General features: G+C 38.4%; 1 protein-coding gene and 1 long non-coding RNA gene across 2 annotated transcripts in view; one reads left to right on the forward strand and one right to left on the reverse strand.

Annotated features, from left to right (window-relative positions):
• Window positions 1-2,032: 2,032 nt before the first annotated feature.
• The window catches only part of LOC136709341 (transmembrane protein 255B), a 32,641-nt gene continuing 16,590 nt past the window's right edge, over window positions 2,033-18,083 (reverse strand). Inside the window, exons 4-9 of the mRNA XM_066684484.1 lie at window positions 11,483-11,572; window positions 10,267-10,347; window positions 9,084-9,169; window positions 8,448-8,607; window positions 3,698-3,787; window positions 2,033-2,461 (exon numbers count right to left, since the gene is read on the reverse strand). Coding sequence (XP_066540581.1) covers window positions 2,339-2,461; window positions 3,698-3,787; window positions 8,448-8,607; window positions 9,084-9,169; window positions 10,267-10,347; window positions 11,483-11,572 — 630 coding nt within the window. The 3' untranslated portion in view covers window positions 2,033-2,338. The remainder of the gene's footprint in view (window positions 2,462-3,697; window positions 3,788-8,447; window positions 8,608-9,083; window positions 9,170-10,266; window positions 10,348-11,482; window positions 11,573-18,083) is intronic.
• Window positions 4,832-7,818, forward strand: LOC136710083 (uncharacterized). The gene is made up of 4 exons (XR_010804566.1): window positions 4,832-4,954; window positions 6,462-6,559; window positions 7,182-7,277; window positions 7,665-7,818. It is a non-coding gene; the product is annotated as an uncharacterized lncRNA (long non-coding RNA).

Below are 18,083 nucleotides of genomic sequence, written 5' to 3' on the forward strand. Positions count from 1 at the left end.
ACTGTATTTCTATTTTCTCCTGAACCTCAGTCCTCGGTTGTTCACACAAACACAGCACCATCATGACAGTGTCACTGCAGCGCAGAGAATGCTCCACAACCTCAATCATACCTGTTCTGTGGTGATCCCATTGGGGCCCTGCTGTGGTGAGCGGGGTGGCGAAGAGCAATGTGAAAGGAGGCAAACAATGTATGCAGAGCAACAGGCGATTACAGTCTGTAATTGTACAACTACAAAGTGCGCCAGTTGGCTGTCACTGTCACTACTTCAAGTGTGTCCACAGGTAAGGGAGTATTTGAGTGTGTGGTGCCTCGTGATGGACTGGTGTGTTCCTGCATTACGCCCAAGGCACCAGACCCACACGGACCCTGAACAGGATAATGCAGTTAAAGACAAAAAATGAATGAAGTGCTGATAGGAATCAGAAATGTAGAGTTTGTGTTGGGATAACTGTTTAATTGTAAATATGTTTCAGTACAAAATGCACCCCAGAAATCAGGAGAGAAGTTTAAACATGAAAAATTATACAAATATAAGTTATTTACAGTTTTCTACAGGTTTACATTCAATGTGTAAATCTTTATATTCCATTTGTGACGGTCAGGTCATTTTAATGACAACACTGATGAATGAGGCTGATCATAACAGAGATAATGCAGATCTTTCCAAAGCACACACTTTTTAAAGATAATTGATCATTTTTCATGTTTATCTTGGATGCAACAAAGAAAAAGCAACGTGTTTTACATCCATCACTTTATCTTGTGTTGTGTGTTACAGTGCCCCCTTTTGATGCAGCTACTACAAAACATGCTGTTACTAAGTGTTTCACTAGGGGACATGCCCTAATGTTTTCAACTAAATATTTTGGACAAAATAATGTTGAGTTAAAGCTGTATATGACATAGTTCACATTTGTACAACATTAGTTCCACCCTCTGATTTTGATCGGTGTCTGGGGACCGTACTTTGTTCCATTTTTGTTTGTTTGTTATTAGTGTTTATAATTTAGTTCATGTTCCTCACCCAGTGAACAAGGAACGTCCCTGGACGTTCAAAATAGGTCTAAAAGTAGTCTGTCCGTCAAGGACATTTTAAACGTCAATGGACGTCCAAAATCCATCTTAATAAGTTAGTTAAGTGGTGACCAATCGATAACGTCAGTGGACGTCCAAAATACGTTTTATACAAGTAATTTATTTCAGGACCAATTAATAACGTCAATGGACGTCCAAAATACGTCTAATCGTCGTCTTTTCAATGTCTGTGTTTGGACGTCTTTTCAACTTTCATTTTCAACCTTAAGAGAACTTTGATTAGACGGCAGTCATTGCGTTATTTCAACGTTGATATGGGGATATAGGGATATAGGGAAAGTTTAGATATAGGGACTCCCCCTATAGTTGCAGAGTGTAATTCCTGTTTATAGCAATGTCTTGAAATCAAGTGATTGTTTCCTACCCTCCTTCAAAAGGTTACACAGTGCAGTTTCTGCAGCAATGACAGAGGCTCTATTCTCCCTATTACAGGTCAGTGAAGCGTCACAATGACTTTGAAGCTGTAATTTTGAGGCACAAATATTATGTAGCAGAGACATAAGCTGTGAAGTCGAGCCATGTATGAGAAAAAGGGAGACTGGATTTGGCCTCTTCTATATTTGTAGACTGATAATGTATTTCTCTATATGCAGGGTTTTTAGATATAAAAGACTCTAGGAGCTTAAATGCTGACAATGTCATCCCAAAGATTCATTAAAGCAGCAATTCCCAAACATACAAACCACTGAAGATATTTTCCAGATCTGATCTACAGCTGTGTTAAAGTTTACACAAACCTGGTCCAATGACATGTTTGTGTTGATTTTCTGAGTGAATATACGTGGCAAAATCTCCACAGAGAACACACCCTTTGCTGCAAACATAATGTGTATTTCCTGAATTTAACATCAAGCAAGAAATGAAGCATTTGATGTGGCACATTTTAGTTATTTTAGAAAACATTCACTGTAGACGTTTAATATAAACACGTGTAAACATCTAAAAAGCCTTGTTCCATCAAGCGGCAGTTTTCGTGAAATTTATTTCATTTTTGTACACCTATGCCAGATGTTTTTTCTAGTATATGAAGGTGTTACATAGATTTATAAAGAAAAACTTATTCTGGTGCGGTAAGCTCTGCAAATAAATATAAATTGTGCACATAATTAGCAGCAAATTGCAGTTCTCTGTGGTGTGTCACCTATTTTATTCAGAGAAGAAACAAACACATGAACACCTGACCAGGGGTCCAGCTGAGTGTACAGTGATAGTGTTTAGATAACAGCATGTTAGCTTAAGCTTTAGCATTTGTAGGGCAGCAGGTTGTGGAGCGGGGCAAATGGAGGAGGGTTGGGTTCCGTGTGTGTTTGGTTCTCCATCGTTACACTCGGAGAACCTGCTGAAGTCATATAGAGTGGAGACTTCTGCGAAAACACAAACATACACAACATAAACACACACTGTTTCATTCATTCTTTAAAGGTTATTAATGATTTGATACCCTGTTGTGTAAATGCATCATTCTTCAGTTAAAAACTCTCCTGTTGTGTTATTGTTTTGTTTCAATCAAATGAAGGGTTCTCTATGCGAGTCTTGCTTCCATTCCGTCATTCTTCCTCTTGCTGTGAGAAAGGTTCACCTGAGTCTTGTTTACCCTCATAGCTAGGGTGACCAGATCTGAGATGGTGAAGAGGACACGTCTCGGGGGGACGGGCTTATGTTTCAGCAGACTGACCAATGAAATGTTTACAGAGGAGGTTATCGACCAATAACGGTAGCTCTACAGTCAGACCGTCCAATCCGAAGATTTTAGGCCTTCACCACGCCCCCTTCTCACTCAAGCGAACCAAACGGAGTAGGGGAGGGCGGGACTAGTTTGTGAAAAAAACACTTCTTGAAATTCTATGTAAGCTCTAGAAAAACAACATCCCGGATGTTTGTGAATTTCTGCCCGGACATTTTTTTAAGTCTAAAAAAGAGGACATGTCCGGGTAAAAGAGGACATCTGGTCACCCTACTCATAGCCTTTTATCACCCAAAGAAGATTGGACAGGACAGGGTCATAGTTTATGACCACAGACCCAGAAAACACACAGATGCTACATTTTCCAGCACACCATTAAGAACAATATGACATGATGTAAATGATTCAGTCTAGCTTCACTGTGCCATAACGCTTTATTTGAGTCTCTGAGCTCTTTCTGTGAAAGATGCCATTCACAGTTGCTGCTGATTCTTTTATTGGGTAACTAATTTATGTTGGTGGAAAAGGGATATCAGTGAATCTTCGCTCACACTGAAGACATTTAATCCTGATATCTCTAAAGATGCTGTGTGATCTTGTCAGTTTTATAAAGTGTTATATAAGTGTATATAAACTGTACTGGATCCGATCTGCTGTTTCTCCACATGATCTCTTTGTGTTTGTCTTTAAAGAGGGGAATGTTTTTACTGTCTGCTCGTTCTTTCCACACATCTATACTTCATAATAGAGGGAACACCCAGAGGAGTGTGAGTAAAGAAAGAGGGGGAGAACAGAGATAATATGTGTGAGAGAGACGCAGAGTGATAGATAAAGGGAATGTGTGTGTGGCGGGTGGGTGGGGGGATTGTAGTCTGTGAGTAGAGGTGTGCATGTGTTTGATGTGGGAGTTACTGACCGTTTGTGTGTGGTCCGTCAGCAGAGGTGCGGTTGGTGAGGGGACGATGCTGCAGTCGTATGAGTGAGGAAGTGAAGAGCCCACACTGTTCTGAAAAACAAACACCAAACTCCACAGTGAGGTCAGAGTTATGATCATTACTTTTACTGCAGCGCAGAGGGAAAGAGGCCGTACAGTGCACACTGACCACATAATTTATTTTAAGGAGGCATTCACTGAACAACATCAAATTACACTATCAAAAGTTGATTAATTACAAACACACATTAATGACAGAAGAGACATTTGACTGAGAGGTTACAATGTACTTTGCTAGCTCTCCAGCTGATTTGTATGCTGGAAAATGTCTGGTGTTTTTACACAGCCCTGGCTCAGTAAATGTGGGGAAAAAACTAAGGGTCTCAGTCCAAAACAGCGCATGCATTCTCTCTCTGCTTCATTGGCTGAGCCATGACAGGGAAGGGACAAATCCAGGCGTTTGTATTGTGGAGAGACCTCCTAACCCTTGAAAAGCATGAAATGAGACGAGGATGTTGCTCTATTTGAATGTGTGAGTGTATGTTGCCCTGTGAAGTACTGGCGCCCCCTCCAGGGTTTGTCCTCGCCTTGCGCCCAGTGACAAGCTGTGGACAAACAAAGAATGAATTAATTAATAAATACGTTTTAAGGTAAAAATGCTACTAAGTGTCCCTTTAATATTCACTATTTTATATATATATATATATATATATATATATATATATATATATATATATATATATATATAAAAACGTTCAGCTGCTCTTTACATTATTTTAAAATGAAGACTGAAGATGTCCTCCTGGGAACTTAAGATACATGGTTTATTTGTCAGTTCTGTTATTAATATAAAATACTAATTTACAAAAATACTGGGAAGCTGAAATAAATTAAATTGATTGATGTGTCACTTCATTCCATTTGAGAACCTCAAAACAGAAAATGTCTAATATTTTATGGTTCAGTTATGTATGCTATTGGTTGACATAGATATTCCCCCCGTGTAATAGTACCCTCCCCCCGGACCGTTATGCAAATCCCGCAGTACTCATTGGTCCAAAATATCACAGAAATCTAAGAAGGAACACCCTCAGTCATGAATTCACGCGGCCTTTACGCTCAGGAACACTGCGTTAGCACTTTGCAAAAAATGAAGGTATATTAAGTGTGGCGTAGTAAGCTAATGAATACAGAGCTTTACCGATGATTTAGGAGCTTTTTACCTCTTCTTCTGTGACTGTAAGTTCTTTTTAAAGACAATATGATACGTTTTACATGTTTACAGTGGTTTAAAAGTGCTCCAAGTGTGAATTTTTGCGAGCAGTACGTTTGGTGTTTCCAGAGCACGGCTGAAAATCGGTGTGTAGGTAGTTGGATTAATTCTGAAAAAAACGAGGTTTGTGTTGTTTACTGTGTAATAACATTAGACGCTATCAACCATTTTAATTTGATTAACCACAAAGGGCGCTCTAGGAGGAATTTCTGCACAAATAAAATGGCGGTATTTAAAAGCCTAAAACTACTAGTAAACAATTCTGCTTAGTTTTGTTGAACAATATATAATATCCATATCATGGGAGTGACATTTTAAAATACCCAAGAATAATATATTTAAAAGAGAATATATTATAAATAAGTGGTGCAGTGTTCAATAGTATTAAATGCTAATGTGTTGTGGACTGTAGCATATGTACATTTCAATGTCTTGTATAAAAGAAATACAAAAATACTCTTAGACAAAAAACACTTGTTTACGTATAATATTTTGCTACATATAACAGTAAATTCACCACAGAATTCTCTAATGGAGACACACACAACATAGGCATTTCCTTTGCACAAATCAGAAGGTACTTTGCTTCTAACAAAGTTTTTGAGTCATTCTGCTGAACCTTCTCCAATCAACTGCTACATCACAAACAGACTGTGACAAAATAAGTCACTGGTAGAAATGAAGTAGTAACACAAGGTGCTTTCAAACTGAAAAACAGGTGACTGTCTCACATTTCTTTTCTTATGGTCATCACAAAAACAATACAGTCCATTCAAATCCAACAACTGATGACTCTGGGCTAAATCCAGATGCTGCGTCTAAGCTGCAATTGTTTGTACTTTAATCATAAATGTAACACCTGTTTTTAAAATGGGTTTTCTGAGTTAAAAAAATGCATTTTCTTAAAAGCCCTAAAACAGAGAGACATTGGGTGGTCAAGGAAAAAAAGACTACAGGTAAAAGAGGAGGAATAAAAGAAGACTAGAGGAAAAGACAAATAATGAAGAGAAATAAGAGGATTTTGGGAAGAGACAAGAGGAGGACTAAAAGAGGAGAAATAACAGAGAAGTAAAAAAAGGAGGAAAAAGTAAAAGTGGAACAATGCTCCTATTGGTGGAGTGACTTTACAGTTGTCAGTTCATTGTCATTCAAAACAAAATTTCTGAATAGATATTTATAGAAAACAAGGAGATAAAGAAAAGAGATGTTCTCTGGAAATGTTTTTTTAACATGTTCTTTTTTCGTGTGAAACCTGGGGTGATTTTATTATATTTTATTTATGTTTTTTTGGGATGATATTTTGTCATATCAAGATAAATTGAGTCTTGGTCTATGCACATTGTCAGAACTTGGTGTGCTGTGGCCCCATGTTTTGCAGAGCAAACAGAATAGGAAACAGCTGGAAGAAGAGACCTTTTCATTATAAAAGACCTTTTAATGACATTCAGTAGGCACTGTGTGTAATCTCTACAGAAACGCATAAAATATGTTGGGAAACTCTGGAGCAGCTGCACACGAGCCTGCTGCAGAACCGAGACGAGCATATTGCCCTGTTTCTGCTCCATAGGCAGGTAATATTGACTATTTTTTAATTAATTGTTTTATTAATATTTTTTTTTTGGATCACTTCCAGCAGAGCCATGTAGTTAGAGGTAGCAGTCAGGTTAACTACACATTCTTGGTTGCAGCAAATCAAAAAGCTTGCATTAGAAGGTGTTTGAGTCATTGTGTGCTTATGTGCCTGTTAAAATTAATTTATTTAAAAATGATTTTCCTCTGCTACGTCTCCTAGGTCGTGGTTCAAAGTTGATTAAAAAACTGGTCTAAATTTTTATGCAGAATCTGGCAGTTATTATACAAGGCTCATATAGATGTTATGTAGTTTTATGTATTAAATCTTACAGGAAAATATTTAAGGCCATTAAAAAAAAGAGTTTGGAAAACTACACATCACGCTAACCCACAGAATACAAAAACATTCCTCCATCTCCACACCACCTCAGTCCCTTCATCATCAATCTCTGAAAGAGAGAAATATAAAAGAGTTGAAAGGTGTTTTTGGCCGAGACATGGATGCCTGCGGCTAAAACGGAAACAAGATACACACACCCACACAAATACATGCTACTTTCTCTCCTCTTGGTGTCTCACTCAGCTAAAAAAACTGAAACATAACACTGTTCTGTCTCTCAGCAGGAGAGCTGGTCGCCACCTGAAAATCCTCAGGCATTTTACAGAGACACTTCCGCACCAGTGTGTAGTCCACATAAAGAAGCGCCCCCCAGAAATGTGAGTAAAAACTGGCAAACACAAACACATGGGCAGTCATGACGAAATGATTAGATAAGCAGTCTCAGAACTGGAAGACCAGCAGGAAAATTCGAGGTGCAGGGTGAGGGGCATTGAAGGAACAGTTCTGTCCCTTTTTTCAGCATCAACGGTAGAGATTCTTTTGACCAAGGCACCTTATATACAATCTTTCTCACTCTCTCACTCTCTCTCTCACACACACACATATCGTCACACATAAATATAATATTTTAAAAATGAGAATTATGATGTTTAATGGATAAAAACTAAAACATAATGTGAAAGGCTGATAAATGACCAGTTATTTCTGATTTGAAAACGGAATTGCAAGGAAATAAACATCCTCCGTCTGTTTGCTGCTGTCAGGGTGGTGAGAGCAGCCAGGCAGAATAGTGAAGAGGAGTCAAAGCTCAAAGAACCGATTCTTAGTGCGCCTGGGAATCTCTGGTATCAAATGTTGGCCAAAGAATCATAGAGTGTGAACTCTTGGAGTCTACTAAATTTCAGTTTCCAAGAGCCATCTGAGGGAACATTGAATTTAAATTGTTAATGTTATATGAATGCAAAATATATTTGAAGGGAAAACATTATTTTCAATGTTAAAATATTTTTAAATGGAAAAAAAGAAAATATGTAAGCTCTTGTTTGAAAGTTACTAATAAATAGTAGCTCTATAATAATAAAACGTTTAGAAATACATTTAGGCTGAAATTTAATGGACTAAAATACTTACTTAATCTAGGGCAAAACTTACTGGAATGAGATTAAAGCTAATACATATTTTAGACAAAATATTAAGACTAAAACATCCTGCCAAAGTCACCTGCCAAAACATGTCTTATACACACAGACACACACACACACACACACACACTAACCCTCAGTTTGATCACATCCGCATTTCCACAGAAAAACATCCAGCAAAGCTCTCAGTTTAATTCATTCAGTCTGTAACATCTCAGGCCCAAGCTCTGATTTCTTCAGGAGTCATTAATATTCATGCTTTGTGAAACTGGGAGCTGAGGTGTGAACTGAAATGTGACTTAGGCATATGTTAAACAACCATGAATAAAGATTTTGGAGAGTTGTGTAATATCACACATTTCCCAGCTGAAATGGAATGATTACACTTTGGACCAGCTCACTCACCAGGTGCTTAATGCTGCCGAGCACGGCGGTGGTGAGGATGGCGATAATGAAGGCCAGAAGATTCAGGAGAGTCAGAATCCAGATCAGGATGTAGAGACTCAGCACTTCCTCACAACTCTGAACTCCGACAAACTCATAATAATTATTCAGATATCCCCCACTGTAACACAGTCAATACACAGTCATCACTCAGGAGTTCCTTCAAATAACTTTGGATTAAGAATTTGAATAAAACACAGTCAATAATAAACATTAGTGCTTAGACAGGAATCAGAACAGAAGAAAACCTAAGGCTGATAGGACTGTGATACTCAGAGGCATGACAAACTGTCTGGCAGAGCTTGGTTAGTACAGAGCTTGGTTAATACTGTGGTAAAATAACAGAGAAAGATTTCCTCCCTTTCTTCTGGGGGTGCGTCGCTTCATCACCCTAATGAACCAACTGCCCATGTTCACTACCTAAAAACTATTTTCACTTTCAACTCGCATGAGATGTTCGTGTAGACCCTGTATTAAACAGTTTATGATCTCTAGAGTTCTGTGTCTGCACTGTACTGTCTCAGCCTCATTGTGCATTTCCAGATGGTTGCTTGGCAAAATGAAACATTTACTAATATTAGAATGTAGGTGGCTTACTTGGCGCAGTCGTACAGATCACAGCAGTAACAGGTTCCACTGCGAACTTTCAGACTACATGACTCCATCAGACCCTGACATGGTACCTACAATCATACACACAAATCATTCAAATAGCCCAAGGTTTGTAGACATCCTCTTCCAACATTTCTTTTGAACTGACCTGAACTCCTCAGTAACTCTCTCTACTCTACTGTTAAGGCTAAATTTTGCTTCTGCGTTGAACCTATGCCATAAACAGTGCATTGATTCGAACCCTATGCTGCACCTCTTCAGAAATGTAACTACATGTTGCATCGATGCAGACCAAACGACTGTGATTGGTCAATAGTCATAAGGACATTGTGGACAGGGATGAATAAAAATGTTAAACAAAAATAAAATACGGACATCTCCAAAAAAAAAAAAAAAAACCCTCACAACAAGAAGCCGGACCACGTGGGAAAACGTGTCGGCTTTGTATTCGTTTCTTTCCTTGTACATAATGTAAACTCATAATGTAAAATTGTTTTCTCCCAAACAGCACCCTACTCCCTTAATAGTGCACTTTAAAGATTTATTAAACTATTACTACTACACCACTGCATTGTGTACTACAAAGTGTAGAGAAAGATGTATGAAATTTACCCCTAGTGTTGTAGCACTGTAATTGCAGAGCAACGAAGGCGCCAACGCAGAAGTATAAACGCTCACAAAGGCTCTTGTGTAGCCTACGCTGTAGCCTCTGCATCAAGTCAATGCAGAAGAATAAGACTACACCAGATGTTGGAAAATTTGTGAGGTCAGTTACTGATTTGTGACAATTAGTTCTAGATCACAAACCCAACTTCAACTCATCCCAAAGTACCTGATGGACCTCCATCACTCCCCTCCAACCCATGCTGGTTATTGGTTAACTTTGGTACCCTTTATTCATTCACTCGTTCATTGACAAGTCATGGACACACCATAGACAGGACGAGTGATTTTTACCTGTTCCCAGATTTGAAGAAAGATGTCAGTGGAAAGTGAATTACTGATCATTTTTCAAGTTAAAGAGGAAATGTTTTGTTTTTTTTTCTTCAGGGAATTGAAAAGCTATTTGCTAGATCTAACAAATGTAAGTGTGATTGCATAGAAAAATAAAATTAGGATATATATATATATATATATATATATATATATATATATATATAATATTTACAGAGGCGTAGTAGTTCTCATAGATGAAGCTGTTTCCGCTGGTGTAGAACTGACATCTTCCAGCTCTCATTGGACGCATGTCCTTTACAGGAAACAGAAAGAGAGCATATTTTTTAACTCAAATATAATGTACACATTTATACTGTATTAGTTAATTTTTTAATATATTTGTCTATTGATTATTTCTGGTGAAGCTAATCTTCTGTAATATGATTAAAATATTATTGTCCCACCAAAGAAAACTAGCTCAGTTTTGAAAATTGAACAAAATGACCATTACCTTTGGACAGTTAACTCTTAATTATTTGCTTTAAAAATGTTCTAATCAACTTGGGTAAATTTTTGTGTGTTCAACACAACCGTGGTAGTGAACCCAAACAATAGTGAACAATTTTGCAGCACAAGTGGTAGTGATTACGTACACAACTGGAGCAGTGGGCTGTCAGCCATTATGCCTGGGGAGAAATTTTGGTGTTGGGTGCCTGCTCGAGGATAGTGAGGAAAAAGCAGGTCCCAAGCCCACCTCTCTAACTTTAAGGCTATGGCTACCCCTTCCGTTGGTGCTCTGCCACGGCTCTAAATCTGTATGTCTTGTTTGTTAAAGAGTCACTCTGTAGAGTAGCTCCAAGTCTACACTGGATTTCTCTTTAATAGAAATAAATGTGATGTTTGAAAACCTCTGCTCTTGTGTCCTGTCGTAAACAGCAGGCTTTCTTACAGATCTGTTTCTGTTCTGTATTAATTTTTCCACTGAATGTCACAATGCTACATGCTAACAAGCTCACTGTTGTGAAATCAAGCATCTGAATACCTCCCCACAAACTCCCACACGAGGTTTTGTCTGTTTTAGGCTCCACTTTGAGGAGTTGTTGTTGGTTTATAAGAGTATAGAAGTTTAACAGTAATCTTACTTAAAGTGTGTTGTCATTTCAGTGCGCATGGGTGTTGGCTGAAGCTTGTAGCATGTAGCATTATACATATTTACTTAATTTACTTAACTCAGATCAAAGACAATCAGTAGATAAATGAACACAGGTCTGGTTTTGAAACATGCTCTTTTCCAAAGTTCACAACAGCAGATTTCCAAACAATACGTTAATTTCTGTCAGGGGGGAAAAATCAAGAAAGAAACAAACAAATACAGCTATAGCTTAGACCCAAATTGCCTCCTATGTGTATGCTGCTGACCATTATGGTAATGAAGAAAGGGATCTTACAATGCTGAGAAGAATGAAAACTCCATCCACAATGATACACAGAAAACTGGTCAGAATCCCCACACTCAGAAACACAATCGCTGCTACAAGCTGTGAGAGAGAGAAAAGAGTGAGTGATTTTAACTGAGGTTTACACGATCATTTCTTCAGTAACAGACCCTCCTGCCCCAAAATTTTTCATTGTGTCCTAAAATATAAAATACACCTCACGTAGATAAAAATGAAAACCAGAGTCCCCTGAGGAAACACGCACAGGTAAAACACAAAACTCCTCACACATAGTGACCCAAGGCAACTCAGGATCCTGAGGAAGTCACAATACACCTTACTTCATCGTGACACATATTCATCTGGATCAACCATTTAAAAACCAACACTCATCACAGCCTGACCCAAATCCAACTTTGTCTTCCTGTTAAAAAAACTGCAGTCTTACCTTGATCAATAAATAACTAGAATACAAATGAAAAGGCATGTCTTGTTCGTAATACCTTGCACAGTGGTATTCAATTAAAATCCTGTGAGGTCCAGCTGCTAAAATTCCTTTTGTGATTAAAATTACAGTGGCACTTCACATTGCTGCTTTGGATTAATGCTACGTTTTCAGAGCATGTAAAAGCATTACACACTGCTTTAAAGCGGGCTGCAGGAAGAATAAAGGCTGAGGTTGTAATCACTGTCATGTCCCTTATGCTCTCTCTAGTGGATAATACACACTGGATAAACAATCGGTTTGATTGGCTTAATTGAGAGAAGCTATTGCAATTTTAACAGGATTAGCTGCACCTGTTGCTTATTATATGAAAAAAAAAAACTAATTTCAGTTTCTGAAATGAATCAGATATAATCACATTATACGTTCTTAAGACTGAAGCTTTTAATAATGGATAATTAAATGTAAAAAAAATGGGAATCAACGTAAGATCAACACAATGGAATTATGATTATTAGTAGTGTGTTTTTAATTTAAATTGTAATCACAACAATAAAGTTAAATGTAACATTTTCATTTTGACAGCAGAATTAAACATTCATCAAACCAGTGAAAAGTGAACTACTAACCTTAAATCACATTTTAATCTATTTCACTGGGGAAAAAATGAAAAAATTACCATTTTAAGATATAATGTATACTTGAACGGCACTACAGGGTTTAAAAAGGACACCAACTCAGTGACAGCAGCTACACCTTGTAAAGTTATCCACTGTAAATCTCCAGCTAACTTGGGCATTGGTGGTGTGTAAAATGCCCTCCATCCAGGTTTCACCTCACTACTCCCTACAGGGAGCGTCCACCATGCAGAAGAGTTTGGCCTGTTTCAACACATTCTTGCACTCTTCTTGAATGTCCCTCAGTCCACCCAGCATTAATAATTAGCCGTTTGTCCAAGAGCGTGGGTTTGGGTTCTGAAATACAGACAAAGAAAGCATCTGCTCTCTACAGTCCTGTCAGTCTATATGTCCATCTCCTCAGTAGTCAGTACATTCTAAAATATTTAAAGGATCTGCGCAGTGACTCTGATATCCAGATGTCTGATACGTGCTGTTCTGAGCCACCTCTGCAGTCTCCACCTCTTTCATCCTCCTGGACAGATCTTTTTGCTAAGCAACAGTCAAACCACATGGACTATTGCATCTCACAGAAAACAGTACAGAGAGGCCCTGGGGGGTTTGCTGCTCCACCCTGTACAGCTTCCATGCTTTAAAAACACACATATAAAACAAAGTCCCTTATGTGGCTGCTCATCAGTCTGTATTAAAAGCACATCTTCCAGCAGAACCAGTTGCCCTGCTATGGACAAAACAAAGCCTGCTATGTATCTCCACAGACCATTAAATAACTGAAAATGTTTTTATCTTTTGTGAAACTGTAGCTTCATATTTTCCCTATTAGTATCAAAGTGAACAAGACCCTGCCAACTTCTTCCCTCAATAAAAACAGTCCACTATGCTGAACCGAGTGAAATTTATACCAAATAAAATTAACAATAACCACCTGAATCCCAGTTTAAGAACCCATTGCAGGTTCCAGAACAGCAAGCTGATGTACAAATGGGTATTTTGTATTGGGTATTTTCTTAAATAGATTATTATTTTTTTATTACTGGGTTTACTATTTCACATTCTGTTTCAGTTTTTAATCTGTATTTGACATGAATGTAGTGGCTTAAACACAACTACAAATGTCAGTGCATTTTTGAATATTACTTTACATGTTCTAAATATTTCTCCATAGTTATACTCCTCATTTTGTGTGGCATTTTGGGGGTATGGCTTTGAAATGAGGACTGAACGTATGAGGTGGGACTTTTTTGTTGGATTTTTTCCAATACGGGCTCACACAATTGCTTCTACAAGATCACCCACTTCAGCTTTAAGCATTCCGGGTAGGAAACAGCCTTGCCTAATACGCCTTTCCAGTTTAAAAAGTGGGACACCAACCACCAATTTTTCACAGTGTCACTATAAACCACTTTTACCATTGAATTTGGTATTTTGGACAAATATAGGGTGAAGAATAAGAGTTCAAATGTTCTTGTTGAACCAAATGCTATTTCTTGGCCCAGGGACACTAGCCCAAAATGTGGACCCAAACCAGACACCTCCAGGATATTTCTAAAAGGGATATATTATCTAAGATAGATCTGTCGGGGACACTAGGGCTGTCGGATCCACCCTAAATACATCAGTAGGACATAAACAATCAGCTGGGAGCCTCTTTACTGGAGATTTTCCAAACAAAGATGATGAATGTGGAATACCGGAAAAGGGCAGAGCATAGCACTGCTCCTAAATCAGACACAGGTAGAGCAAGTGAACATCTTCAAATCCCTTCTTTCCCACAGTGAAGCTCTCACCTACAATTATATGGACAACATGGACAACATAACTGGTCAAGAAATGCAACAACTAATTCTTGAGATGACTCCAGAAAACTGGCAAGTCAGCTCAAACTCTGGGGAACTACTACAGATACATCGTTGAGAGAATTCTCATCATCCCATCAGTTTGTGGTTTGGAAACCACTCTGCCCTGAACCGCAGGAGTGTGGTCAGAACAGAACAGACCATCTCAGGAATGGTTCTCTCACCACTTGAGGACATCAACCATGCCAGGATCCTCAGAAGGGCCCACAAGGTCATCAAGAGCAATACCATTCCCCAGCTTCACCTCTTTACAGTTCTGGTGTCTGGCAAATCTTACAGGAGTGAATTCTCACTGTTGAGACAAACTGTAGCTAACCCCAGGCCAGTATTGTTAAATCCTCACACAACAGACCTTCCTCCGGCCCTTCCAAATCCAAAACCATCTGCACAATGACTATGAGTGATTTCTGAGCCCCCCACATAACTCACACACAATGGCTGCTAGAACATTACTCAAAATATAATGATTTTCATGCACAGCAGCATGCAGTCCAGTCCATCTCCCAGAAGATGCTGTGGAAGTCAACACTTTATTGCATAGCCCTGAAGGTCTAAAGACACTGCAGTGAAACTTGCTGCTACTGAACAGAAGCTGCTACCATTGCAGAGTGCGTCAATTCATTAATTGTTCTGATTGTGTACTAATATTGCATAATGTCACTGTCCAATGAAAAACAAGTATCTCAAAAATAGCAACTTTACACGAGAAGGAAAAACCTACTTAAGTTTTAATATAAGTCAAAGTAAAAAAAATACATTTGGGGCCATTTCTACTGGTCCATTCATCATTATATTTTCACACAATATAAAGGACAGCTGCAGTGTTCAAATGATGTAGTAAACTAAACATCCACACAAATGGAGAAACGTGTATTTCTTTGGAAAAAATATCTCTTAGAACTGATCAGAATTTACATAGGCTGAGTAGTATTCCGATGTCATTGTTTTAACGATAAAAAGGGCATGTGCAATTAATAGGAACATTTCAAGTAATGTCATTTAATGTCATTTACTTGCTCATATTTAAACCTAAATTATAGGTGTTCCTGTTGTAAAATCAGTGTATGTAATTGTTCATTCATTTTCTGTAACTGATTCTTCCTGTTCAGTGCAGCAATGGGTCCAGAGCCCACCTAGAATCATGGAGCTTTAGGCAGGAACAAACCTTGAACATTCACTGACTCACACCTATGGACACCTTTGAATAGTCAGTCCACCTACCAACGTGTGATATTTGGACTGTGGGGAGGAACCCCATGTAGATACAGGAAGAACACAAAAAATGACCCAAGGCAGAGTTCAAACCCACAACCAAAAGACCCTGGAGCTGTGTGACATTGACACTACCTGCAGCCCCACCGTGCTTTCCTTATGTGTATTTAGTTGTGAACATACAAAGGAACGTAATTTGCTTCAGCAGAATGTATTTACAACTGTCAGAAATTCAGGAACTTTGCTTTACATTTTCCTTTTTTTTTTTTTTTTTTAGAAAATACATTTGCAACACTTGGAGCACTTCCCTTATAGAGCAGCATAAACTGGCCATTTAGGAACACATTACTCTTTTGTTTTCTTTTAGTTTCGCTGCTGGAGGCCTTTTTTAACCAGGAGGGGAAAAAAAAACACCAAAAAGGCAAGACACAAAGCACATGGCATAGATGCCAAAGAGTGATCTGGACTCACTGACAGTATTTAATTAGCTACAGTGTCCATGTATAGCCAGGTGTCACAACTGTTCTGTTTGAACACAAATTAGAACCAGTCAAAAGCGTCATGGCTGGGTTACTTAAAAATACAAGGGAAAAGAGCAGGGTTCTGTAGTCTTCATTTTAATAAGGCGCAACCTCTCTTCATCAAGACAGAGCCACAGTGTAGCACCCCTTAAAGAAACAGTGCACCCGCTTAGACCTTACAATGAAAAAGCCCTAAAAATGCATAATTGCTGTTTTAAAATGTAATGCTGTCTCATTAACTTTGACATACCTATGACAAAATATTAAATCCTGAATCTTAGGATGTACAAAATCCCCATGAGCCCCGTGATTAGTTTTTTTGACTTTTAAAATTGGAATCAGATTTCAGGGAATAATTTCAGACATCAGAGATTAGATTCTAATTTTAAGGATTAGATTCAGACTTTAAGGATTAGGTTCAGACTTTAAGGATTAAGTTCAGAATTAAGAGATTAGTTTCAGTCTTTAAGGATAAGATTCAGACTTTAAGGATTAGGTTCAGACTTTAATGATTAGATTCAGAATTAAGAGATTAGTTTCAGTCTTTAAGAATTAGATTCAGAATTAAGAGATTATATTCATACTTTGAGGATTTTGTCCATAATTTAGTGATTAGATTCAGACTGTAAGGCAGTAGTTCCAAAGTGGGGGGTGCGGAGCAATTGCAGGGGGATACGGCAAGGCAAATGAGTTACGCTGGCTTGAGCACTGCTAGCAAAAGATGGACAAGTTTGAGAGAGCTAAACTTGCAGCAGATGATGAGTTTTCCTAAGCCACAACTTTGGAAATATGATGAGGCATATTTCAAAGCAAGCTCATACCAGTCACTGAAGAGAGGGAGGTATTAAATTGTTTTTTTAAAAGACCCACAGGGAAGCAGTTAGGAGCAAATATACTTAGTAATGATTATTAAGTACAATCACTTTATTTTTTTTTCTGTAAGTCTATAAGGCATGAATATATCCTCATCTACAAAATGGGGGCACAGCAGATAAAGTTTGGGTCCTAAAATGTTTTAACCAAAGGGCTCACGGTTTTTCAATCTTCTGGGGGGTCGGGCTGGAAAAGGAAAATTTTAACATGTCATAAATCGTAATTATTTCAAATTTAATTCTCAGTTATGTTTTATGGTAGAATGTGAGTAAGCATGCAGGGAAGCTGCCTTCTTTTTGAAAAGTGCAGATACTGAATCTTCAGTAGGGCTAGAGACAAGTGGCCTTATATCACCGTCATAACTAGTGATCATTTTAGTTTTTTACTGTCATTTTTTCCCCCACTATTAGGGTAATCAGACGTCCTCTTTTTTAGACTTCAAAACATGTCCGGGCGGAATTTCACAAACGTCCGGGATTTTGTTTTTCTAGAGCTTACATAAAACTTCGCGAAGCGTTTCGTTCACAAACTAATCCCGCCCTCCCCTACTCCGATTGGTTCGCTTGAGTGAGAAGGGGGCGTGGTGAAGTAGCCTAAAATCTTCTGATTGGACGGTCTGACTAGCGCTACCGTTATTGGTCGATAACCTCCTCTGTAAACATTTAATTAGTCAGTCTGCACATCAGTAGTCCTTGTTTACATCAGGCAAAGCTCATGTACCTACCCTCATCTCGAGCAGCTATGCCGAAACGTAAATGTAAGTTCTCAGATGAATTAAAAAAGAAATTCCCATGTTTTGTGTAGCAAATAAAGGTGTAAAGGACCTAAAAGCACACATAGGTTCAGCTAAGCATACAACGGCAGCGAGGGGCAAGAGCTCATCAACCCCTCCACCCCCGTCCCCCGTGTCCTCTTTTTCACCATCTCAGATCTGGTCACCCTACACGTTATAGCTAACGCTAATACAGTTAGTTCAAAGATGTACAGTGTGTTGGCCATGCAACACTGCTGTAGTTCAAGGAGCTGGTCAAATGAAATCGAAGGGGTGTAGTTTTAAAGGAACACTAG

The sequence above is a fragment of the Hoplias malabaricus genome, chromosome 11 (genome assembly GCF_029633855.1).
Source record: "Hoplias malabaricus isolate fHopMal1 chromosome 11, fHopMal1.hap1, whole genome shotgun sequence".
NCBI classification, from domain to species: domain Eukaryota; kingdom Metazoa; phylum Chordata; class Actinopteri; order Characiformes; family Erythrinidae; genus Hoplias; species Hoplias malabaricus.